At 54.9% G+C, this 26,056-nt stretch overlaps 2 protein-coding genes across 2 annotated transcripts in view; both read right to left on the reverse strand.

Annotated features, from left to right (window-relative positions):
* CFAP74 (cilia and flagella associated protein 74) overlaps window positions 1-26,056 on the reverse strand; it is a 65,495-nt gene that overhangs the window by 11,005 nt on the left and 28,434 nt on the right. Inside the window, exons 15-23 of the mRNA XM_045034865.1 lie at window positions 23,988-24,054; window positions 23,530-23,619; window positions 15,657-15,821; window positions 14,323-14,485; window positions 7,498-7,574; window positions 6,837-6,959; window positions 3,020-3,141; window positions 581-709; window positions 309-396 (exon numbers count right to left, since the gene is read on the reverse strand). Coding sequence (XP_044890800.1) covers window positions 309-396; window positions 581-709; window positions 3,020-3,141; window positions 6,837-6,959; window positions 7,498-7,574; window positions 14,323-14,485; window positions 15,657-15,821; window positions 23,530-23,619; window positions 23,988-24,054 — 1,024 coding nt within the window. The remainder of the gene's footprint in view (window positions 1-308; window positions 397-580; window positions 710-3,019; window positions 3,142-6,836; window positions 6,960-7,497; window positions 7,575-14,322; window positions 14,486-15,656; window positions 15,822-23,529; window positions 23,620-23,987; window positions 24,055-26,056) is intronic.
* Window positions 20,095-21,669, reverse strand: LOC123379440. Its single transcript, XM_045034937.1, has 2 exons — window positions 21,594-21,669; window positions 20,095-21,419 (listed from the first exon to the last, which is right to left on the reverse strand). The coding sequence occupies exons 1-2, from the start codon at window positions 21,636-21,638 to the stop codon at window positions 20,673-20,675; spliced, it is 792 nt and encodes a 263-aa protein (XP_044890872.1). The 5' UTR covers window positions 21,639-21,669; the 3' UTR covers window positions 20,095-20,672.

The following is a 26,056-nucleotide window of genomic DNA, read 5'->3' on the forward strand; positions in this document are numbered from 1 at the left end:
GCGGGAGGGAATGAGTGCGCGCGCGTGTGCACTGTGAGTGTGCACGTACGGCCGTGAGCACACTCGGCGTGTGCACCCGGGCACGTGTGGGCTCAGGTGCCAGGGGGACGCCCCGCTGGCCCTGCACAGCCCTCAGGTCTCTCCCTCAGATCCACAAGCCCCTCCTCGTCTCCACTGTGCAGCAGCAGCCGGGGTGGGAGACAGAGCCGCGGGTCAGGTCATCGGAACCCGCCAGGGCCCTGCCTTTTGGGGGAGGCGCTCGGGTCCCCAAGAGTGTCCAGCATTCCTGGGAAGTGTCCCATGCAGACCTGGTCAGCCACCCGGATTGTCATTGGGGCCTCCAGGACTCTGCTTTCCTTGTCGAAATACTTCCCTGCATCTTCTGGGAGGGAGTGTCTGAAAGAGATAGGATGCGCTCAAAAGTACTTTTCTCCTTTATATTTGGAGAACGACCGTAGAGCTGACCTGTGAGCGTGTTTTAGGTCACACAGGAGCTACAAATGATAGGAAATACAAGAAATCTAAGAGCCAGGAGATGTGCTCCCCCAGCCTCCCAGCCCCGCGGCCTCCGGGCGCTCACCGCGGCAGGAACTTGAGCTGCACGGTGTAGGAGGACCTGGCCTGGATGTAGCCCGTCTCCGGCAGGAGCTCCATGTGGCCCCTCAGCTCCTTGCACACTTCAAACTTCAGACGCAGGGCCGCTTTCGACCTGCAGGACACGGAGGGACACCAAACAGACGCTGTGCGTCTGGTCCCGCGGGACAGACACACTTCTCACGGGCCAGACATCCCACAGATGCCTGCCCTCACAAGGCAGAGGGCGAGTGGGTTTTCACAGCTCGCTTGCTAAGGGGCAGATCTCCTGATGAGGAACTTTTTTTTATTTTGCATCTCCAAAATTTTTTTTAATTTATTTTTTAAATTTACATCCAAGTTAGCATATAGTGCAACAATGATTTCAGGAGTAGATTCATTGATGCCCCTCCCCCATTTAGCCCACCCCCCTCCCACAACCCCTTCAGTAACCCTCAGTTTGTTCTCCATATTTGTGAGTCTCTTATGTTTTGTCCCCCTCCCTGTTTTTATATTACTTTTGTTTCCCTTTCCTTATGTTCATCTGTTTTGTCTCTTAAGGTCCTCATATGAGTGAAGTCATATGATTTTTGTCTTTCTCTGAGTAATTTCACTTAGCAGAACACCCTCCAGTTCCATCCACGTAGTTGCAAATGGCAAGATTTCATTCTTTTTGATTGCTGAGTAATACTCCATTGTATGTATATACCACATCTTCTTTATCTATTCATCCATCGATGGACATTTGGGCTCTTTCCATACTTTGGCTATTGTCGATAGGGCTGCTATAAACATTGGGGTGCATGTGTCCCTTCGAAACAGCACACCTGTATCCCTTGGATAAATGCCTAGTAGTGCAATTGCTGGGTTGTAAGGTGGTTCTATTTTTAATTATTTGAGGAACCTCCGTACTGTTTTCCAGAGTGGCTGCACCAGTTCGCATTCCCACCAACAGTGCAAGAGGGTTCCCGTTTCTCCACATCCTCGCCAACATCTGTTGTTGCCTGAGTTGTTAATGTTAGCCATTCTGACAGGTGTGAGGTGGTATCTCACCAATTGTGGTTTTGATTTGTATTTCCCTGGTGATGAGTGATGTTGAGCATTTTTTCATGTGTCGGTTGGCCATCTGGATGTCTTCTTTGGAGAAGTGTCTATTCATGTTTTTTGCCCATTTCTTCACTGGATTATTTATTTTTTGGGTGTTGAGTTTGATAATTTCTTTAGATTTTGGATACCAACCCTTTATCTGTCCTTGGCAAATATCTTCTCCCATTCTGTAGGCTGTCTTTTAGTTTTGCTGATTGTTTCCTTTGCTGGCAGAAGCTTTTATCCTGATGGGGTCCCAATAGTTCCCTTTTTTTTTTTTTGTTCCCCTGGCCTCCAGAGACATGCCGAGGAAGAAGTTGCTGCGGAATTCTTACAAACAGAAACACTGCCACCGAAGTATGTCTCCAGGTGGTTCTCAGAAACCTGAGACTTTATTGGGAGGACCTTTGCCAGGCAGGCACCTGGTGCAAGGACCTGGAGGGGTGTGGGGGCAGAGGTGGACCCCCACCCACCTGGAGCTCTGCCTGCCTCCTGCCCAGGCCAAGGTTCTGGGGGAGGCTGGGCCCCACAGGCCCCAGAATGACCAGGCCTTGTGGCTTCTCTAGGTTTTGTCCGCCTCCGACTCCAGAGCAGCCGGAGGAAGCCGCGTGCGCCCCCAAACACACAGTCACCTGCTTCTGGTTAGTGCCTCCGGGAGCCCCACCCCCATCTGGGCTTACCTGGAACCTTCCTGTTTTCTGCCATGAGGCTCCCCACGCCCCTGCCTCCCTTCGAGTCTCTACCAAACCAAGTCACCTGGCCAACTCTGTCACACACACGCGCCCTGCATATGCAGCTGGGGTCTTCCTTTACCCCACAGGCCGAGTGCTGCCCCCCTCCTCTTTCCCTGCCCTCCCCCAGAAAGTGGCTGCACCTTGCACCCTGAGATAAACTGACTGGCAGAGGCCGGCCAGCCCTTGTTCCCCAAACAAATCCACTGGAGCCCCTCTCGAGGCCCCTGACATTTGTGGTCCTGAAGCTGAGACAGGCAAGTCCCCTATGCGGAAGGACGGTCACCCCTACGAGGCTGTTCTGCGGCTGGAAGCAGGGCCGGGCTACTCCCGGTGGGCCTGGTGTCAGCAGGTGCCGGCACCAGGCGGTCTGGGGAATGAGCGCCCACTGAGCGCTAACCATGGCATTTGCCTTCTTTTCTCCACCTAAGTTGTACTTTGGTAAAAAGTATTTAGAATTGACTGCTCTGGTCTGGACGCCTTTGAAAACACGTTTCCTTCCTCAGGCCTCTGTCCACATTTCCTTTCCTGGCTGGGCTCCACACTCTCCTGTCTGTGTCCACGAGGGGCCAAGGGCCTGGGCGTGGAGGGGTCCCGGGGTCCCGGGCTCCCCTGCCTGCCGGGCTCACCGTGTGTGGACGAGGATGGAGTCCTGATACAGCCGGTCGTACATGCAGATCTTCAAGTCTACGCTGGGCTTTGGCACCCACACGGGCACGTCGATAGCAACGCCTGTGACTCTGAAATATAACTAAGTTTGAAGGTGTGATGTTAGGACACGCTTTTGTCCGCAAAGCAGGCAATGACAGAGAATGGCAACACAGCCCAGCCTAGGCTTTTTACAAGTCTTACGAGTGCTGGGAACTTCATACTTAAACCAACTATGTTTTGGAGTTCTGTGGCCGTTTTCATATCAGATCATTTAAACAATCCTTTTTATTATCCTAATCTTCAAACATAAAAAGATAGAATGGTGGGGTGCCTGGGTGGCTCAGTTGCTTAAGGGTCTGACTTTTGATTTCGGCTCAGGTCACGATCTCACTGTTCGTGGGTCTGAGCCCTGCATCGGGCTCTGTGCTGACAGCAAGGAGCCTGCTGGGGTTTCTCTCTCTCCCTCTCTCTCTCTGCCCCCACCCCCCGCAGCTCACACACACATACTCTCTCTCCCTCAAAAAAATAAGTAAAGAAACGTTAAAAAAAGAACGGTATGATGGATTGTCATGTGCCCATCACATAGCTTCGTAATTATCAACATTTTTAGCTGTTTAAAAAAAAACCCTTTTATCACAGAATATTGCATCACACGATGGGATGGACACTTCATAAAACGGTCACAGTCAACACAGAAAGGAGGCTCAGAGGTCTCGAGGGACGAGGAGGAGTGGGAACCACTTCTCTCCCCTTCCCGGCTGCCGACTCCTCCGGCCAAACTGAGTCCTGGGTCTGGGGAGGTTGGGGGGTCTGTGGGTGTCCTGCAGGAGAGCATGTGTCCCTCGGGCTGGGCAGGGCCCTGGCAGGGCAGGTCCTGTCCTGCTGCTATGGTGGTGAGCTGAGGACTCCACATGCCTTTCTCCAGGACCCCCAGCCTGAGACGGGGCCACCTGCCCACAGGATGGGGTGGGGGCTACGGAGCCCGGGACTTGTGACACTTAGAACACATCAGCGAGCAGGCCAGAGGCCACAGGGTCTCCGGCACCAGAGACAAGAAGAACGTGGGGAACAAAGACGGCACCCGCTGGGAAGATGGGCTGCCGGGGGTGGGCAGGAGGGGACTCAGGCGGAAGCAGGTAGCATCGCTCCGAGGTAGGGGGAGCCGCTGAGTGCCTAGCAAGTGGCCGGGCTGATTCATGGCATGGAGCCACCCCTGCAGAGGGTCATGAGGCCCGGGAGCCTGACTGCGCCGTCAGATAGCCGTTAGGAGGAGGGCGATGCCCGTGAGCACCCGAGTCAGCAGCCAGGTGAGGTGGAGGGTGACACGGGACATGCCAGGTGGAGGAAAGACAGAGACTCGGAGGACAGATGAGGGACGTTCGGAGGGCCCACGATGGGGGCTGCCCGCAATGGGAGTCCCCGCGGGGCAGTCCAGCCGGGCTCAGTGACAGAGCCTCGCACAGGCCTGCGAAAGGAGAGCCACCCTCACTGGGCCCATCCTCGCCGGAGACAGTGGGCAGCATCTGTGGACCGCCAGGGGGGAGGCCCACCTTGGAGATGGGCAGCGGGGCTCGGGATGCAGGCCCTTTCTCAGCTGGGGAGGATGACGGCGTGGGGACCGCGCACGCCCCACTCCTGCTGGCGGGAGGCCAGAGGGAGGGAGAGCAGCCAGGGTGTCTGCTGCCCAGATTACCCAGCAGGGCCACCGCGACCCAAGGTCACAGCCCCTGTCAGGCCGGCTTCTTTAAGAGCTTTTGGTCACCAAGTTCTAGACTTTGTTCCCTCCTGTCACCTCTGTAGGGGCGGTGTGGGGTCCTGTGGGGTCACTGTGGGGTCCTGCAGGGTCACTGTGAGATACTGTGGGTCCTGTGGGGTCACTGTGGGTCCAGTGGGGATGTTATGGGGTCACTGTGGGGTCCTGTGGGGTCACTATGGGTCCTATGAGGTCACTCTGGGGTGTTGTGGGTCCTGTGGGGTCCTGTAGGGTCACTGCAGGGCCACTGTGGGGTCTATGGAGGGTTGTGTGGTCCTGTGGGGTCACTGGGGGGCCTGTGGAGTGTTGTGGAGTTTTGTGGGGTCGCTGTGGGTCCTGTGGGGTCACTGTGGGGCCTGTGGAGTGTTGTGGGGTCCTGTGGGGTCGCTGTGGGTCCTGTGGAGTGTTGTGGGGTCCTGTGGGGTCACTGTGGGGCCTGTGGAGTGTTGTGGGATCCTGTGGGGTCGCTGTGGGGCCTGTGGAGTGTTGTGGGGTCCTGTGGGGTCGCTGTGGGTCCTGTTGAGTGTTGTGGGGTCCTGTGGGGTCACTGTGGGGCCTGGGGGACACCATGGGTACTGTGGATGTCTTGGAGCAGTGTTGAGTTTGGAGGTGTCTGTGCAGTATGGTGACGGGGTTTTCCCTAAGCCTGGGGCTTCCTGTTATAAGTAGGCATTGCCGTCTCAAATCCCTGAGCCCTGACGACTCATTCTCCAGAGCAGAGACACCTAACGAGGAGGAGGAGGATGAAGAGAATGGGGTGATGGCGGACACGTCATCAAATGGTCACCCCTGAGCGGAGGTGGCTGTCATCCTGGCGGCGGGTGGTGGGTGTCAGGGAGGAGCCCCCGAGGCCATGGGTGCCGTGGGAAGAAATCTTAGCTGACCTGAGTAGCTGAGAAAAACCTAGAAGCTGAGGGCCAGGAAAGGGGTAAATAAAAGGGACCAAGCTGCACCATGGTCTGGTCTTCAGCACGTGAGGGCGAGCGTCTGGCTCTGAGGGCCCCTCCACACGAGAAGAGAAAGTCTCATGGGATTTGGGGGGCCCTTCATGGAATGGAAAGTGGAATTTCCAGATAAAGGGGGAAATGGAATAAATAGCAACGTGCTCATGCCAGGGTGGACAAGAGAACCGCGAGAGAGCCAACGGCCCCCTAAGTAACACAATTAGCCTGAAGTAAGAGGGACCGAGCGAAACAACTTCCTGCCAGGCTGTGCCAGGGCGCTGGGCTCCCCAGCGGGGACTGAAGACATCAGAGGGGCCGGCAAGAAGGACGGTGTCAAGGGACGCGGGCAGCGTGGGCAGACACAAGCCCCAGCAGAGCCGGCGGGGCCTGGGCACGATCACTGGACCCGGGAGGTCGCGCAGGGGGCCGGCTGCCGGGCGGGAACACAGCTGGACGGGGACGAGGATGCAGCGGCAGTGGCCGTCTGTTGGGAGCGAGCGCCCGGAAGGCACTGAGGGTGGAACCAAGGGGAACGAGCTAACTCCTGAATCCGCTGGCGGCCCTTAGACAGGTGCCGGCGTCACATCTACAATCTCAGTCTTGCCTTTGGTTACAACGAACAACTAATTCGGGCGCCTTGGGGTTAGATCTGCCTTGGGCTCAGGTCATGATCTCACGTTCGTGGGTTCGAGCCCCACGTCGGGCTGTGTGCTGACAGCTCAGAGCCTGGAGCCTGCTTCGGATTCTGTGTCTCCCTCCCTCTGCCCCCTCTCTGACTCTGTCTCAAAAATCAATAAAAATTTAAAAAATAAAAATAAAAACAAAATAAAAAAGTATGCAGATCACGTTCTCTGAAGAAATTCAATAAACGTGTAAGTAAATAAATAATAAAAACTAACGAGTAAAAATTTTAACCACTTGGAAACCAGGCAAGGCGCTTCTAGCGGTGGAGAGCGACGGCTCCGTGTGCGCGCACGGGTGTGGGAGCACGTGCACGTTCGCGCGCGCCGCGGTGCCGGCCATCTGTGCCACCAGCTGGCTGTCCAGGCGGGGGGAGTGCGAGCGGCAGGGACCCTGGCGCCCAGGCTGGGTACTCACCGTGGGACACTGCTGATTCTTAAACACGACCTTGAACTTGGTGTAGACCGCTCCTGGGATGATGGGCGTGAAGATGACCGGCACTCTGATGGAGCCGAAGGGGCCAATCTCCCCCTCTGCCACCTGCAGGCGAAGACAGTTGCCGCAGACACAGCCAGGCTTCCCGTTTCTATCAAGGCGCCTTCCCATGTCCTCACCGCAGGCAGCATCACCATGAGGGGGAGTGTCCCTGGGTGGCCTGGCCCTGCCCTTCGAGGACTTACTGCCTAGCAACACAGTCGAACCCCTCCCGGCATGTTTCCTGCCCGTGTGTGTACTTGCTCTCTCGATGCCCCGGGACCCTTGCACATGGGCGCGCACGCGCGCGTGCACACACACACACGCACGCACACATGCACACCATGCTCTAGCCTGGGAGGCCCCGCTCGTGTCTTCTCAGAGTGGGACCCAGTGCCCTGCACCCAGGACATGGTGTCTGCTGCTCCAGTCCTGCCTGGCCCCAGGGGGACGGGGGTGGCCGCAGGCTGACTGACAGTGCAAACTGTGCAGAGGCTATGAGTCCAGACGAGTCGAGTGGAAGGGCCACCCTGGGCCACCCTGCGGGTGGGGTGGGCAGGGGAGGCTCAGGAAGGGGGGCTGGGAGCCAGCGGGCCCGGCTGACCTCTCCCAGAGAGATCTCCGTCTGCTCTTCGTTGGGAGGTACGGTCATCACAGTGCTCATGGTCACTCCCTCTGATTCTGGAAGAGAAGGGAGTCCAGATGAGAGGGCTGGCTGGGCAGCCCATGGGGGCCAGGGGAGAGCTGGGGTGCCGGGGAATCTGGTCCCTCCCTCTCCTGGACCACCGGCTGTCGTTTTTGTTTTTTTTTTAAACTTTTTTTTTTTTTAATTTTTTTGAGACAGGGAGAGACAGAGCATGAACAGGGGAGGGTCAGAGAGAGGGAGACACAGAATCTGAAACAGGCTCCAGGCTCCGAGCTGTCAGCACAGAGCCCGACGCAGGGCTCGAACTCACGGACGGGCGAGATCATGACCTGAGCCCAAGTCGGCCGCTTAACCGACTGAGCCACCCAGGCACCCCCCAGCTGTCTTCTGATAAGACCTAGGCGGGGCTGCAGCCCTCCATCTGGCCCTGCCCTGCAAGGAGGAGCCACCCGGTGGTGCAGGAGGGGCAGAGTGGGGCAGGGCTTCCCCGGTGGACACGCACAGCGGCCACCACGGCCTCAGCAGCTGGAGGCTGGGGGCGGGAGGGGGCCGGAGTCGCTCAGGACCCCGGCTAGGGGAGGGCAGGCCGGCAAGAGGAGTTGGGTGGGCGTGGTCCGTGGGGTACAGCGGCCTGAGCGTCGGAGCAGAAGACGGAGCGAGCCAGCCCTTCAGGGTCTGGGGACAGGAGAGTGGGCTCAGAGGGGGGGAACAGAAAGGCCCTGCAGAGGGGAGGGCTGATGCAGAGGGAGGGGAGAGGCGCTGGGGTGCGGCCTAGGGGTGGGAGGAGCTTCTGGTGGCCGGTGGAGCAGAGGGACCGGGGCCTGAAGGTCTACGGTATCGCCTCTCAAATGTCACAGCCTAATCGCCAGTGAGTTCGTTTCGTCTGTGTGCGAGCTGCTGCCATGTTCCCCACCGGTGGGGCGAGCGTTCTGACCCAGCCTGGCCGTTTCTCGGGAAGGCCCCTGAAAGCAGGTGCTGATTCCTCTTGTGTGAGAAGGTCTTTCTGCGATTCTGCCGTGAAGACGCCATTCGATAGGACAGCTGGGGCACCCACCCCGGGGGGCTCAGTCGGTCGAGTGGCCGGCTCTTGATTTTGGGTCAGTTGGTGATCTCTCGGTTCTTGGGATGGAGTCCTGCACTGGGCTCTGTGCTGACAGTGTGGAGCCTGCTTGGGATTCTCTCTCTGAATACACTGGGTTGTTTTCTAATTGAGTTTTCCAAGTTCTCTACGTAGTTTGGGTACGTTCTTTACCAGACATGTAATTTGCTAATATTTTCTGCCAAACTGTGGCTTACTTCTTCACTCTCTGAACAGTATCCTTAGAAGAGCAGGTATGTTTAGTTTTGATGAAGTCCAAGTTACAACTTTTGTTATATATATATAATGTTTATTTTTTGGTGTTTATTTTTTTTTTTTTTTGAGAGAGAGGGTGCATGAGCAAGCAGGGGAGGGAGGGGGAGAGAGAGAGAGGGAGAGAGAGAGGATCTGAAGCAGGTTCTGAGCTGACAGCAGAGAGCCCGATGTGGGGCTTGGACTCATGAACCATGAGATCATGACCTAAGCTGAGGTTGGATGCTTAACCAGCTGAGCCACCCAGGCACCCCTATCACTTTTATTTTTATTTTTGAATTATTTTCTTTTACTTCTTCATCCGAAGTGCATCCCTCAATCCCCATTCCCTATTTCACCCCCGCCCCTGCACCTCCCACACACCATCAGTGTGTTGTCTACAGTTGAAGCTGTTTCCTGGTTTACCTCTCTGTTTCTTTTTTATTTTTATTAAAAAAAATTTTTTTTTCAACGTTTATTTATTTTTCGGACAGAGAGAGACAGAGCATGAACGGGGGAGGGGCAGAGAGACAGAGGGAGACACAGAATCGGAAACAGGCTCCAGGCTCTGAGCCATCAGCCCAGAGCCCGACGCGGGGCTCAAACTCACGGACCGCGAGATCGTGACCTGGCTGAAGTCGGACGCTTAACCGACTGCGCCACCCAGGCGCCCCTCTGTTTCTTTTTTAAATTTTGTTACTTGCTCATTTGTTTCTTAAATTCCACATATGAGTGAAATCATATGGTATTTGCTTTCTCTGGCTGACTTAGTTCACTCAGCATAATACACTCGGGTTCTGTCCACGTTGCTGCAAATGGCAAGATTTCATTCTTTTTAATGGCTGAGTAAAGTTCCATTGTACGTATATACCACCTCTTCTTTATCCACTCATCAGTCAAGGGACACTTGGGATGCTTCCATAGTTTGGTTATTGTAGATAATGCTGCTGTAAACATCAGGGTGCATGTACCCCTTTGAATTCGTGTTTTTGTGTTCTTTAGGCAAATACCTAGTAGTGAATTGCTGGGTCGTAGGGTAGTTCTATTTGTAAGTTTCTGAGGAGCCTCCATACTGTTGTCCGCAGTGGCTGCACCGGTCTGCATTCCCACCAAGAGTGCAAAAGGGTCCCCTTTCTCCACATCCTGGCCAACACCTGTTGTTGACTTTAGCCACCCTGACAGGTGTGAGGTGACATCTCATGGTGGTTTTGATATCCGTTTCCCCGAGAATGAGTGATGCTGAACATCTTTTCACATTGTCAGTTACCCATCTGGATGTCTTCTCTGGAGAAATGTGTGTTCATGTCTTCCATACATTTTTTAGTTGGATTATTTGTCTTTTGGGTGTTGAGCCGTATCAGTGCTTTATAGATTTTAGATACGAACCCTTTATTGGGTATGTCATTTGCAAATATCTTCTCCCATCTGGTAGGTTTAGGTTTTTTAGTTTTGTTGCTGATTTCCTTTGCTGTACGGAAGCTGTTTATTTTGATGAAGTCCCAGTAGTTTATTTTTGCTTTTGTTTCCCTTGCCTCAGGAGACATCGCTAGAAAGATGTTGCTATGATCCGTGTCAGAGAAATGACTGCCTGTGCTCCGTTCTAGGATTTTTGTGGTTTTGGGTCTCACATTTAGGCCTTTCATCCATTTTGAATTTATTTTTGGGTCTGATGTAAGAAAGTGGTCCAGGTTCATTCTTCTGCATGTCGCTGTCCAGTTTTCCCAGCACCGTTTGCTGAAGAGACTGTCTTTATTCCATTGGACATTCTTTCCTGCTTTGTAAAAGGTTAGCTGACCATATAGTTGTGGGTTTATTTTGTGGCATCCTATCCTATCCTATCCTATCCTATCCTATCCTATCCTATCCTATCCTATCCTATCCATCTAAGCATCTATTTTCGTGCCAGTGCCATACTGTTGTAATTACTACTACTTTGTAATGTAACTTGAAGTCCAGAATTGTGAGGCATCCAGTTTGGTTTTCTTTTTCAAGATTGCTTCAGTTATGCAGGGTCTTTTCTGGCTTGGCACAAATTTTAGAATCGCTTGTTCTAATTCTGTGCAAAATGCTATTGGCATTTTGCTGGAGGTTGCATTAAATGTGTGGTTTGCTTTGGGTAGTATAGACTTTTTTTAATAAATATTTTTAAAAATGTTTACTTATTATTTTTTTACAAAATTATTATTTTGAGAGGGGGAGAGTGAGGGAGAGCGTGAGCAAGGGAGGGGCAGAGGGAAAGAGAGAGAGAATCCCGAGCAGACTCCATGCTGTCAGTGTAGAGCCCAACTCGGGGCCAGATCCCGTGACCCTGGGATCATAACCTGAGCTGAAATCAAGAGTCAGATGCTTAACCGACTGAGCCACCCAGGCGCCCCCTGGGTAATTGAGACATTTTAACAGTATTTCTTCTTCCAGCCCATGAGGGTGGAATGTCTTTCCCTGTGACATCTTGAGAAGTTCTTTCATCAATGTTTTATTTGTTTTGGTGCAATTATAAATGGGATGGTTTTCTTAATTTCATGTTCTGCAACTTCATTATTGATGTATGGAAATGCAACAGATTTCTGTACCTTGAATTTGTATCCTGAACTTGTGCATCAGTTCTGGCAGTTTTTTGGTGGAGTCTTCAGGGTTTTCTATATAAAAGTATCATGTCATCTGCAAATAGTCAAATTTTTACTTCTTTATTGTTGATCTGGATGCCTTTTATTTCTTTTTATTGCTGTGTTAAATAACAGTGGTGAGAGTGGGCATCCTGCCTTGGTCTTGACCTTAGCGGGAAAGCTCTCAAGATTTTCCCCCACTGAGGATGATGTTGGTTGTGGATTTTTCATGTAAGGCCTTTATCATGTTGAAGTATGTTCCCTCTAAAGCTATTTGCAGAGGGTTTTTTTTTTTTAATATCACGAATGGATGTTGTACTTTGTCAAATGCTTTTTTCGTATCCATTGAAATGATCATATGGGTTTTATTCTCTTATTGCCGTGACATATCACGTTGATTGCGAACACTGAACCACCGTTGCAACCCAGGAATAAATCCCATTTGATTGTGGTGAATGATTCCTTTAATTAGTGTTGGATTTGGTTTGCTAGAGTTTTGTTGAGCATTTTTGCATCCATGCAAAACGTTCTTCAGATACGTTGGCCAGTTCTTTCCTTCGATGGCGTCTTTATCTGGTTTCGTATCAGGGTAATGCTGGCCTCATAGAACGGATTTGAGAGTTCTCCTTCCTTTTCTATTTTTTGGAACAGTTTGAGAAGAACAGGTATTAACTCTTCTTTAAATGTTTGGTAGAGTTCACCTGTGAAGCCATCTGGTCCTGGACTTTTGTTCATTGGGTGTTTTCTGATTACTGACTCAATTTCTTTGCTGGTAATTGGAGTGTTGACATTTTTTATTTTTTCCTGCTTCAGTTTTAGTAGTTTGTGTGTTTCTAATAATTTATCCATTTCTTCTAGGTTGTCCAGTTTTTTGGCTGTAGGTTTTCATAATATTCTGTTATAATTGTATTTCTGTGCTGTTGGTGGTTATTTCTCCTCTCTCATTTGTGATTTTATTTATTTGGGTCCCCGCCGCCCCACCCCTGCTCTTTGGTGAGTCTGGCTAGAGGTTTCTTAATTTTGTTCATCTTTCTAAAGAGCCAGCTTCTGGTTTCCTTGATCTGTTCTATTGTTTTTTAAGTTTCTAGAACATCTGTTTCTGCTCTGATCTTTATTATTTACTTCCTTCTGCTGGGTTTGAGTTTTGTCTATTCTTCTTCTCCTGGTTCCTTTAGCTATAAGGTTAGGTTGTTTGAGACTTTTCTAGATTCTGGAGGTCGGCCTGTGTTGCTATAAACCTCCCTCTTAGAGCCACTTTTGCTGCATTCCAAAGCAGGTTCTAATTTTTAAAACATGAATCATGTTTTTGATGTCACTTCTAAAAGATCTCTGACCAACACGTGATTATACAGATTTTCTCCTATGTTTTGTTTTTGTAGGCTTATAGTTTTAGGTCTTACATTTAGGTCTATGATTTATTTTGAGCAATTTTTGTTTATAGCATGAGGACTGGACGGAGGTTAACTTTTTGCACATATGTTTAACTGTTAAGGTCTCACTTGTTGAAAAGACTGTTTTTTCCTCCGAGCAATTACCTGTGCATCCCTAGTGAAGTCTGATTGGCCATGTTTGCGTGGGTCTGTGTTTGGACTCTGTTCTGTTCCACTGAGTCTCCGTGTCCCTCCCTTGGCCAGCACTACACTGTCTTCTCACTGTGGCTTCAGATGAATCTTGACATGACGTAGTCTGAGTCTTCCAACTTTGTTCTTTCTTGGAATTGTTTTGGAAATTTAAGGTCCTTGGGGTTTCCATAAGAACTTGAGAACCAACTGTCGGTTGCCCAGACAGAGGCTGGTGGCAGCTGTGCTGGGTTGCTCGGTCCCACCACTGCTGGTGGGAGTCTGAACCGGCACAAACACGTTGAAAAAGAACTTAACGTTGGCAAAGAAGAGAGGCAGCAGGAGAGCAGCGGGTGCGCCTCGCAGACGCTCACGCGCAGGGAGCCGTGGTCCCGGGGATGCCGCCACACACCCTGAAGTCCCCACACGTGACGAGGGCCAGCGGGTCTGTGACTCGAGGTGTGTTCACGGAAGCAGGTGGCACGCAGCCGCGGAAACAGAAAGAACAGCTTACACGGCAGTGTCCACAACAGGCGGCCCGAGGCTCTGTTTCTATGAGGCTGGAACAGGAGGAATCCTGCCATTTCTGGATGTGTGCTGAATGAAACTGTTCAGGGAGGCAGGGAGGTGATGGAAACCATCCCGACGGTAGTCGCTGGTGCAGAAGGGGGCGAGTCGGGGCGAGGCCAGGCCTGTGGGGAGTGCTCTTCCTCCTCCAGTTCACCGGCCCGGGGCTGGGGGGAGTGGTGCCTATTTCCCGGCTCTTCTGTGAACTGTCCTCACCTGTCATAGGCACTCCTGTACCAGCAGGGCTCGGGGTGGCCCTAGACAGCCCTGTGCCCCCATGACCCAGTCAGCAGAGCCTCCGGGTCTTTCCCCCCCCGCCCCCCCCCGCCCTCCACCCAGCTGCTACACCCCTGGAGCAGGACTCCTCAACTGTCCCAACAAGGACCCCCAAGAGCCACAAGGAAGGCAAGCCTGCTGTGGCCGACCTGGTGGTCCAAGGCTGGGATTTCCTTTAAACGTTACGTTAGCTTAACTATGATTACAAATGTCAATCCACTCCATAAGCAGTGTTTATTTGAACACGAACACACATACACACACACACACACACACACACACACACACACACACACACACACACACTCTAATACACGGTTGTTTAACATCGAAGCCCTAGAAACACCCCACACAGTCCAGCCCTCTGGCGCGTGGGCTCCTCAGAGCCTCCCAGGAGGGAGGTGCTCGATGTGCTTCCGTAACGCGGTTCACCCCCACCCCTGCTCACCTGCAGGGCGCCCCTCCTCCTGCTTCTTGCCGCCCAGCTTCCCAGACTCCTTCTGGCTTGTCATGTCTATGGGAGGGGACTCATTGCCCTCAATCTTTTGCTCAGAAAAGCTGGTGGTGATTTTATCGTAAATACCTTTATCTTCATATGTGAACAGACTGCTCTAAAAAGAGAACATGAGACTTTTACTGGCAGTTTCCTGCTTGCCTTTCCCACTCAACTGCCCAGACCCCCGTTGTCGGGGGGCCACGTGGAAAGCCCGACCGTGATCCCCTCGCCAGCTCCCACTCTGTCCCGAGCCAGGCACCCAGATGACAGCAGGGCCTCCTTGCCCAGGGGCCCAGGGCCGGCCCCCGCCTCTCTCGTCTCTAGCCCAGGCTGGCTGGCTCCTCCTTGTTCCCCATGGACACCGACACCCAGTCGTGAATTCTGCCGTGTGCCGGGCTCTGGCACGCGGCTCGCCGCACTGTGTGCCCTCCTCCCTTGGGAGGCCTGGCTCCTCCACCCGCGTGCGGCTGGGGCCCCAGGCTCCAGCTCCACACTCTCCCGGCTTCAGCTCCGACGCCTTCGGGCCTGAGAGCTGGCCCGGCCTGCGCCCCCCACCTCACCCACCACCCCTTCGCCCTGCTCTGGGTTCACACCCCCAGCCCCTCGCACCTCTGCCCCCACCCCATCGGTCCTGTCCCTCCTCAGGGGAGATACTTCCAGGGTCTTTCCTGAGACCCCTTAACGAGTGGACCCAACTGCAAAGCAGCTCAGGGCTTCCTGTGGGAAGTTTCTCTCACCCTTCCTCACCCCTACACCCCTGAAAGACCTCCCAGCGTCCCCTGGCTGTGACAGAAGTTGCCTCCACAGATGGGGCCCCACCTATGTCCCTCAGGCTATTTCCGTTCACTTAGGAGCATGTCTGCACAGCCTTCCCAGGAGAAGACCGCGGCTCACCTCGCCCCTTTGGAAAGGTCCTCCTGGCCTGCCCGCCCCGTGCTGGGACCTGACAGGTGCGTCAGGAGAAAGGTGGACCCTTGTGGCTCTCAGGCTTGGAGCTCCTGGCCACCGCCCTGTCAGTCACCGCACCCTCAAGAGGGGTCAGTGTCCCGTTGCCACCGCACCTGCCAGGTGGCTCCAGGTGTCCTCCTTACGGAGACCAGTCTCTCCCACTTTGCCTGACGATGGCACCCCTGTTCCCCCTTCTCCTCCAGCCCTGCGCTGACAGACTCCTCCCCCTCACCACCAGCTCTACGCTGCCGGGACTGTGTCGTGGGCGGGGGCGGCAGCACACCGTGCCCCTGGCTGAGTAGCCACGGCTATTGATCGGAAGCGGGCCACACACTCACTGTTTTCGCGACCGACTGGGAGATGTCCATCTCACAGGACTCTGATGCCCGAAGAAACTTGAACTTGGTGCCCAGACCTCCGATGTTGGTCAGCGTGACGATCCGGGAGGCGGTCTCACCCACCACGTAGCTGCCAAAGTCGATGAGCTCCTTGTCAAGAGACAGCTGCCAAGAGAGCCAGGGATGAGCCGGGGCGGCCGCCGAGTCTGCGGCCAGCTCTCCTCTCCCACCTGTGGCCCTGCGGCCCTGGGGACTCGGGCTCAGGGTCGGGGTCAGCCTCTGGCTCCAGGCGGGGCCTCTACACACCCCAGGAACAGGGTCCGCGTCCTAGAAATCATAGGTTTGAACCGTGACAATTTGGGAGCTCCTGAGTCCAAATTGTGAACAGTCAAGTCAGCTAAGAAGCAACGAGCCATGAAGCCCTGGAAAGACGGAGGAACCTCAAATGCACATTACTAAGAGCCTGAAAAGGGCATACGGCATGATTCCAACTGTGTGGCATTCTGGAAAAGGCAAAATTCAGGACACGGTAGGGAGAGCAGTGGATGCCAGCGGTTTGTGGGGAGGGAGGGATGAACAGGCGGAGCAAAGGGGATCTGGGGGGGCGGTCAAAGTACTCCGTGTGACCCAGTGGTGACCGCGCGTCATTACAGCTTTGCCCAAACCACAGAGCACAGCAGCGAGCGACCCTTTGTAGACCAGGCACCCTGGGAGACCATGCCGTGTCCCTGTCCTTTGTCTGCGGCCACAGACGGCCCCTCGGAGGGGAGGGCGACGGTGGGGACAACTGTGTGTGGGCGCAGGGGCGCGATCTGGCTCGGTCAGTTTGATGAAGCGCCTGATGACAGAGAGTCGGGAAAGGTGTGAGCTGAGCAGCTCCGGGGAAGAGCGGGGTCTGTGGGCTGAAGGCGACCGGGGCGCGGGCAGCAGGTGCAGGAGCCCCGCCCCCGCTATCGGACGGGAGCTCACAGGTAGGCAAGGGCAGAGGCTGGTCCGGTCGGTGCAGGTGGAAGGGCCGACGTGCCAGCAGCGGGCACACCTGTGCACGCACCACTTTCTCACGCCCTGTCTGGAACGAGGAACTGGGCTGCTGGAGGTCTCGCTCCAGGGCTGGCACAGGAGATGGGCACGTGAGCCCTGGGCGTTGTCTGGCAAGAACGGAAGTCCTCAACGAGAAATGCTCTGAGCACAGCGTAACCGTGCGCCTGAGGGACAGGGAGCCGAAACTGCTCCCACGGTGCGGACGGGAAAAGTGTGAGCAGCGACAGAAAGTTGTATTTGGTTCTGGTCCAGAGAGTGAAACAAATCAACGATTTTATGGATTAATGAACGAGGAAGAGATCAGTGTCCCTCACAGAAGAGTTCCAAGCGATTCACCGGGACGCCCAGTCCTCCCGGCCCCGGGCCTCCCACGGAGCACGGTTTGGCGGGAGGATGGCTAGAAGCGTCACAGTGAGAAGTCGGGAGGTGAAGGCCACGTCACAGCGCGAGGCTGGGTGGCAGCGCGCGCCCGTGACGGGATTCGGCCAGAACCACCGCGGCGGCCTTCCGGAAACCCGCCACCCCAGTCTACTCATGAGATAAACTCCGGACAAATCCCAGCGGGGGACATTCTACACAGCAACTGCCTGGCACCCTCCCAAACCGTCAGGTCATCAACAAAGAGAAAGTCCCAGAAACTGTCACAGCCGCAAAGACCCTACGGCAAAACAGCAGCATAAGGAACGTGCCACGTTCCTGGGGTGTGACGCCAGCACAGAAATTGGTCGTGAGGTAAAATCTAAGGGAATTTGAATATCGTGTCTTCTCCAGCTAATAATCATCATAATGCGTCAACACTGGTTAATCATTTAATAAACGTGCTACACTACATAAGATGTTTCTGGGGCAACCTGGGTGGGGAGTCAGCCAGAATCGCATGTTTTGTGTTAATGCCAAAACCATTCTAGAAAATAAAGTCATTTCAAAATGAGCCGAGCTACCACACCCCTCGCTGTGGGGCCGAGTGGACACAGTAAGGCTCAGAGGGTCTGGGGACGAGGCTGCCGTCCCTGTGAGATCAATGTGGTGCAGGCACATCCCCCAGGGCACACCTCCCCCCACCCTCGTGGGCATGGGCATCTTGGCCATCTGGGCGCTGGCTAAGAAGGTCGTGTGCAGACTGCCACCCCGGGCAGCTTTTCTGGCCGCCAGTTTTGGAGACCCAGGGGCCCCACTCTCCTCTCTGCCCCCGCGGGACCAGAGGCGGCAGACAGACGAGAGCTTCCCACAGACCAGACATGGAGCAGCCTGTGTGCATACGTGGGTGTGCACGTGTGTGCATGGGTGTGCGTCTGCATGTGGATGTGTGAGCGCGCGTGCGTATGGAGTAGGTGGCAGGTGACCCGTCTCCTGGTTACAGGTCACCAGACTTCCAGGAGCCACATCTACGCAGGATGGGAGGGTGGCCGCTCCCACAGCTGCAGGCAGGGCCCGGGCAGAGGCCGGCGTGTTCTGAGCATGGGGGTGACAGGTGATGACACGCGACTGCGTGGCTAGGGGGCGACACTGCGGGGCATTCTGCCTTTTTCCTGTGCACGATGGAGCCCTGAACGTCAGCGGGACACAGAGCCGCCCTGGGAAGACTCTACTGCCCAGCCTACCTTGCAGCCAGGGCTCACCACGCGACAGTCACTTCCGGCTGGTGCAGGGGACCTGACAGGAGGGATGGTGCCTTGGAAGCCATTTGTGGAGGGTGGCAGGGCGGCGCAGCCCAGACCCTCGCATCGGAGGCAGAGAGGAGTCCTTGCTTAGGGCGCCTTTGTCGCGGCGGCTCCCCCTGATGGTTCGGCGGAGGCCAGAGACACTCCGACCCGAGCTGGGTGTGTGACTGGAGGGCGCTGGCCTCGTGTGCACTTGGCGAAGGGCCGGGCCAGCAGGTGAGTACCCTCCGGGCCTGCCCAGAAAGGAGCCCGAGGCCACACCACGCAGGGAGCACCACGCTGGGTCCTATGTGTGAATCCTGACTCCGGCACGCACGTGCTCCTTCTGGGGGCCTGTCCCCAGCGAGCCCTGCTGCCTGGGCCACTGCGAGAAGGGGGTGTACACGCGGCAAGGGGTGCGGGAGGCCACAGCAGACGTCGGCTCTCCACGGCCTCAGCGAGGCTCGGCAGCCCCCGGCAGGGCTGCCGCCATCCGGGCCACGGTACTCGGGCCGTGTGTGAACCCAGGCAGCAGGGCCCAGGGCTGCCACGGCCACGGCGGAGCGACCTGAGTGCTGAGAACAGAGACCATACGATCGGAACATGCAGAGCACGCAACACCCACGAATCCACAAGAAAACAGGAAAAAGAGAAGCTAATCGGCTGTGGGGAATGATAATTGTTCCAACCCCTCCTCACACGGAGCACTAGTGAAGGAGGGAGAACATGAGAAGCAACAGCTTCACGCAGAAAACAACATCAGCGGCCTTCCCTCCGGAGCCCCGGGCGGAGGAAGCACAGCTGTCACCGAAGACCCGTCCCCCCAATGGAGGAAAGAGCTGCAGGGGGCAGCCTTGTTCTATGGGGAGGTGGCAATCCCTGTCATGCCCGGGTACAAGGCACAGTGATCTAACGCCGTGTCTCTGGGAGAGCCGTCACCAGGAGACCTGTCACCCAGAACTCTGTCACCTGGAGGTCCATCACCGGGAGATCTGTCACCAGGAGAATAGTCTTGGTGGCAGCACCAGCGCACGTGGGAAGAAAGACTCAGGGACTTGAAGACAGGACAACGGGGGCGTCGAGTCTGAAGGAAAGCAAGTAGGGCCCACGGGACCGCGGGTGGACCAGTGTCCCATCACAGGGGGCCCAGGAGCAGAAAAGGAGGAATCTGGCCCCAAATTCCCAAGGGGATATGAATATCAAAGAAGCTCTATAAACTCCTAGTAAGATGGACCCGAAGAGACCCACACCGAGACACGTCATAATCAAACTGCTGCGAGACAGAGAGACTCCCGAGGGCCGCAGGGGAGACGTGACCCAGCGCACGAGGCCTCGGCGAGATTTCAGGGGCTTCGGAGGCCAGAGGGCAGTGGGTCGGTGTATACAAAGGGCCAAAAGGAAAAAGCGTCAACCAAAAACCCTTCTCCAGCAAAACTGTCCTTCAAAAGTGAGGGAGAAACCACGACGTTCCCAGATGAACAACCCCGTGGGCACTCAGCCCTGCAGGAGACGCTCCTGCACACGAGCCAGTCGCTCGAAGCATTAAGGGGAAATACAGCCCCATCGAAGCGAGCACACAGGCAGTATAGAAGCTAGAGCTCTTGTAACGATGGTCTGTAACCGCACTGTGTGTTTTCTACATGATTTCACAGTCTAATACTTTCTTTTTTAAAGCAGGTATTAGTCTAAAAGCTAATGTTATCATCACTTTGGTTTGTAACTCCACGTTTTAAGAGACTAATGCATTTGAGACGTTATTAGTTTGTGGTCTTGGACACACGGTCACAAAGATGCAATCCTGTGACATTAACAGCTGAAGGGGGTGGGGACCGGGCTGTAAAGGAGCGGACGTCTCACAGGCTTCCGAATTTAAGCTGCTATAAATCCAAATCAGAATGCTTTAACTTCAGGATGTTAAACGTAATCCCTTGGTAACCACAAAGAAAATAGCTACAGCATAAACACAAAAGGAAATGAGAAAGGAACTTAAACATTTCGCTATAAAAAAATCAACTGAACACAAAAGAAGACAGCCACACAGGAAATGAGGGACGCGTGAAAACACGGGGCAGCATGACGGAAGCAAGCTGGCCGCTGCTGCCGCGCGCGCGGATGGCTCCTGAGGACACGTGCTAAGCCACAGAAGCCCGTCACAAAGGACAAGTGCCACGTGATTCCACTTATGTAAGGCACTTGGAGCTTTCAAATCCCTGGAGACCAGGGTGGGGAGGAGGCGCCCGGGGGCGGAGAGGGCGGCACAGGACAGAGCTTGGGTTCCGGAAGGTGGGAGAGTTCCGGAAAGGATGGGGGCGGCGCCTGCCTGTCGTGAATGTCCTTAATCTACTGAGGCGCGGACCCTCGCGCGGCCAAGACGGTGCACTCCGCGCCGCGTGTGTTTTGCCACAGCGAAAGATGGAAGGGAGAAAAGGGAATGGCTTCCAACAACACAGCAGTCACACGCCGGCGCCCGGCTGGCAGAGCAGAAGACACAGGAGGCGGCTCGGGGCGGCTGGCGCGCGTGAACGTGGACCGGGAACGGGCGCCGGTTAGGAGTGCTCATGTTCCGGGCGAGAATTCCAGACCGCGGTCGCCCTCGTCCATTCCCTCCTTCGGCCCGCCCTCCCGTGCGGCCGGGACGGGGGGGCTTCTCTGCTCCACTGACGCCGGGCGCTGCCACGCGACTTGCTTTAGTCAGCATCGTTAGGACAGGGGACGAGAGTGGTGTGAGATGTGCTCCTGTGGCTGGCCTTCGTTGCCTGGGCGACGACCGTCGTCCGCGAGAGGCTCCCGCCAGGAGGCCCCGGCACCTGCAGCCTGGAGCCAGCCGCCCAGCCGAGCCCGGCCCGGGTCGGCCAAACCACAGTCGCCGGCGTGTCTGTGACCGTGAGCCGGAACGCTTGTGGCTGCCATAAGCTTCTAGACGTAGGAGGTTTTGTTCCGCAGCATCACCGCAGTCGGCGCTGACTTGCTCGCTCGGGAGAGGCGATGACGTGGCGGTTTCTGTGGCAGAACCTCCTTCTTCGAGATGCGTGTGGAAGTTTTGCGAGGGTGCGGTGTTGAGTGTTATGCTATTGCTGGTCTCCTTGGAAGTGGGTCAGCAAGACAGACAGACAGACAGACAGACGAGGTAAATGTGGTGAATGCCAACAGATGGGATCCAGGCGGCACACGGGCGTTCACTGTGCTGTGCTTCCTGCTTTTCCTTATGTTTGAAATTTTCTTAATCAAAAGAAGAATGGGTGGTGACTACACTTACCATAGTGAGCACCAGGTGACGGAGGTGCGGAATCCCTTGTCGCATGCCTGACACGAATGTGACACTGCGTGTCAACTCCACTCCAATAGTAAAGATTAAAAATTAATTATAAAGTTTTAAAAAGAACCAGTTCTGCACTGCAAAGGCAAATAAGGCGAAAAGGCAACTTCTGGCATGGGAGAAAATATTTGCAATTCAAAATGTATAAAGAACTCACACAACTCAATAGCAAAACACCAAGCAATTTGATTAACACTGGGCAGAGAGGGGCACCTGGGCGGCTCAGTTGGTTGATGAGTGTCCGACCTCAGCTCAGGTCATGATTTCACAGCTTGTGAGTTTGAGCCCCACGTCGGGCCGTGCGCTGACAGCTCAGAACTTGGGACCTGCTTCAGATTCTGTGTCCTTCTCTTGCTCTGCCTCTCCCCAGCTCATGCTCTGTCTCTCTCTCTCTCAAGAGAAAAAAAATTAAAGGGGTGCCTGGGTGGCTCAGTCGGCTAAGCATCCGACTCTGGCTCAGGTCATGATCTTGTGGTTCATGAGTTCAAGCCCCACATCGGGTTCTGTGCTGACAGCTCAGAGCCTGGAGCCTGCTTCAGATTCTGTGTCTCCCTCTCTCTCTGCCCCTCCCCTGCTCATGCTCTGTCTCTCTCAAATATAAACATTTAAAAAAATTAAAAAAAAAACTGGGCAGAGGTTCTGAATAGACATTTCTCCAAAGAAGACATCCAGATGGCTAACAGGTACATGGAAAGATGCTCAACATCATGGATCATCAGGGAAATACCACTCGCAGCCACAAGGTGCGACCACCTCACACCTGTCAGGCTGGCTTCAATCAACAACACGGGAAACAACAGGTGTCGGCGAGGATGCGGAGACAGGGGGACCGTGCACCGTTGCGGGGAGCGCACGCTGGTGCGGCGACTCGGGAGCAGTGTGGAGGCTCCTCCAAAGTTAAAAGAGAGCTACCCTAGACCCAGCCATCACACCTCTGACAATACATCCAAAGGACATGAAACCACTAAGGGGACCCCCACTGTCTGCACCTTCATATTCACAGCAACATTATTTACAATAACCAGCCAGTGAGGACAGCCTAAGTGTCTGTCAATGGACGAACGGAAGAAGGTGGGGCATATACACAGTGGAATTAAAAAAAAAGGAAATCTTGCCATTTGTAATAGCACCGATGGACCTTGAGGGCACTGGGCTAGGTGAGATAAGCCAGACAGAGAAAGACAAATTCTGTGTGGCTTCAACAGTTGTGGAGTCAAGCCCATAGACACAGAGAGCAGAGTGGTGGTTGAGGAGGCAGGGGGGCGGCTGAAATGGGGAAAGGGGGTCAAAGGGTACAAACTTGAGTTATCGGTTCTGGGGGCGTAACGCACAGCCTGGTGACCACGCTTTAAAAGGGAAATCGAGGGGCGCCTGGGTGGCGCAGTCGGTTAAGCGTCCGACTTCAGCCAGATCATGATCTCGCGGTCCATGAGTTCGAGCCCCGCGTCAGGCTCTGGGCTGATGGCTCGGAGCCTGGAGCCTGTTTCCGATTCTGTGTCTCCCTCTCTCTCTGCCCCTCCCCCGTTCATGCTCTGTCTCTCTCTGTCCCAAAAATAAATAAAAACGTTGAAAAAAAAATTAAAAAAAAAAAAGGGAAATCGAGGGGACACCCCAGAGCTGCTGAGGGGACCAGCATCTCCTGAGATGGGCCCGAGGGTCTCCTGCGACCTGGGCTCTGCACAGCACGGGATTTACCCCAACCCCGCCCCGGCACCCCACTTTCCAGCGTCAACGTGAGCGTTTACCTCCCCAGAACGGCCTGCGTGCTCCGATCCACCCCTGGGTCGGCCCCAGCCTGACCTGAGCTGTTCGGACCTGGGCCCAGACCCAGGATGCACGGTGCAGCCCCACCCAGCTCAGGCGTCCCTGAACCTACCATACACTTCTTCGTGGAACACTTCAGTGGAACAGAAAATCCACCCGTCTGAGCCAGAAATGAGATGCTTCCTTCCAGATCCTTGTTTATCTAAAAAATAAAACACTCAAGCACCATAACATTTGTAACGTTGCCCAGGGACACGGGCTGTGTCTCTACAACCACGGGCTGGGCCTGGGCCCGTCCGAACACTCTAACACACCCCACTCAGACCCAAGAGCACCTACAGACCCGCCTGCTGGCTACGAACCCTCAGCGCAGGCCCCTAATTGCGACCAATGTCAGGTACGTGCCGCACGTGCCTGCAGATAAAGCGGCACAGGGGCGTGTGTGACCCCTGCTGAGGCCCTCGCGTCCTTCCCCCGTCATCTGTGTCTGCAGAGACCCCGTTCTACCCACCACCCGCTCACGACGGGTGAGAAAAATCCCCACGCATCATCTGCTTTTGGAACACTCACCATGGGCTTGAAGGTGACAAGGACTTCGCAGGACATCCCGGCTGACATGGGACCAGGGGGGTCAAAGCTGTAGGCACAACAATCCATGGGGCTCGTCATCAGATTGACGGGGAGGCGCTGTTGGAACTTCCCAACAGCCACGGCCCCGAGCAGGCACTGAGTGGGCCTTCTGGAGCCCTCCCCGCCCATCCTGGGTGCTGTGCCCCAGTGCCCAGGCCCCAGGAGACGCTCGAATAACATCTGAATGTGTGCGGAGTGAGTAAAGGGGCGAGTGAGGCGCGTCCCCAGAGGGAACGGATGCCAGGGGCCAAGCGGTGGCCGCGGTTCCCTGGGGACATGCGGTGTCAGGTCTGGAACCAAGGGCCTCGTGTTTTAACACTAGCGTGAGGGCTGGGAGCCAGCTGGGAGCTAGCACGGACCCTGCACACAGCTGGCACCCTCTGAACCCCACTTTCAGTGAAGGAGCCAGGAAAAGAGCCCCCGCTTCACAGGGAGACTCAAAGGCAGTCGGTCTGTCTTGGTCTGGATCCTGGGTGAGGAAAAGCAGCTTCCGGAGAATTGCTAACGTGAGGTGTGTTTTCACAAGGTTGAATTTTACCTAAGGTGCTTGGATTAGAAATACACAAGCTAAAAATTTAATGTGATTGCTTTCCCCTGCCTGGTAATGACCCCACATACCAGGCAGAAGAAATCCAAAACTCCTCCAGGGGGGAGGGAAGCTTTTGGATACTATATCACAGAGACTCCAGGGGACGGAGCCCCCCCTGGTGAGAAGATGGGGATCCCAGGCTGGAAAGGACACGTGTAAGCCAGCCACGCACATGCAGACGGCAGGGCCAAACTCCAAGAGCCTCCGATAAGAGAATGGTTGAATGGAGACTTTCAAAGATGTCATGTTAGAATTATCAGAGATGGTGGGGCGCCTGGGGGCTCCGTCGGTGAACCGTCCGACTTCGGCTCAGGTTACGATCTCACGGTCCGTGGGTTCGAGCCCCGTGTCGGGCTCTGTGCTGACGGCTCAGAGCCTGCAGCCTGCTTCGGATTCTGTCTCCCTGTCTCTCTGCCCCTCCCCTGCTCACACTCTGTCTTTCAAAAATAAACGTAAAAAAAGTTAAAGACAAACAAAATTATCCAAGATGGAAATAGAGAATCACAGAGGTGACAAAGGAAGAAGACAGTGTCCGGTGGCTGCTGACCTGAGGCAGAGTGCAGGCTTCCGGAAACAAGAAGTATGGCCACTGAAATACGAGGCTCTTGGAGACACAAAGAGAGAAGGGCCAGTGGGGTGCTGGATTCGAGAAAATACTACAGCACACACTTCAGGGGTGGAGGACAGGTGGGGCTGAGAAGCGTGTAGGCTTTTTGGAGGTCTGAATCCTCAGTGAGTCCTAAGCCCGTCTAAGCAGATCAACCCGCACTTGACACACCGCGGAGGCGCTGCCGGACCTCAGGGACAAGGGAGTCTGAAGGCAACCACACGGGAAGCCAGACAACGACCCAGGGCTGGGCCTTCCCAGCAGCAGCCACAGAAGCCAGCAGACGGAGGGTGATAATCTCCATGGTGGGGGGGGGGGGGGGGAGACAGCCGCCAATCAGACCCCAGCCCGGTCCTGGGGAGGACGCCGGGGGGCTGATACCGCGAGTCTGGGCCCCAAGTCCCACAGAGACCCGCAGATCAACATGAAAAACTAGCAGACCACAAGTAAATCCTGTGCCTCCAGCACGAATGCAGGACAGAATAAGTTAGTGACACACAGGAATTTCTGGCCACGCTCTGCCCACACGCGCCTCTGCAGATAAGCTGGCGGAAAGAGAGAAGGGGGAACAGAGATCCCACGTCTGAGCCACAAGCAGCCCCCGGAAGAGAACAGTGTGTCCCACGGTCAGCGAGTGCGGATCACCGGACCGGGAGAGGCCGTGGGGACGGGCGGTGGGGAGCCATCCTGGGCCATCTCGGGCCTGCAGACCCGTCTATAAAAAGCTGGCAGAACCAGAAGAAACCTTCTTAAAACCAAAGGCAAAATGCTACGGAGCAGGAGAAAGAGACACACTACAGCAGAGACGGCGAG

Source organism: Felis catus, chromosome C1 (assembly GCF_018350175.1).
Source record: "Felis catus isolate Fca126 chromosome C1, F.catus_Fca126_mat1.0, whole genome shotgun sequence".
NCBI lineage: Eukaryota > Metazoa > Chordata > Mammalia > Carnivora > Felidae > Felis > Felis catus.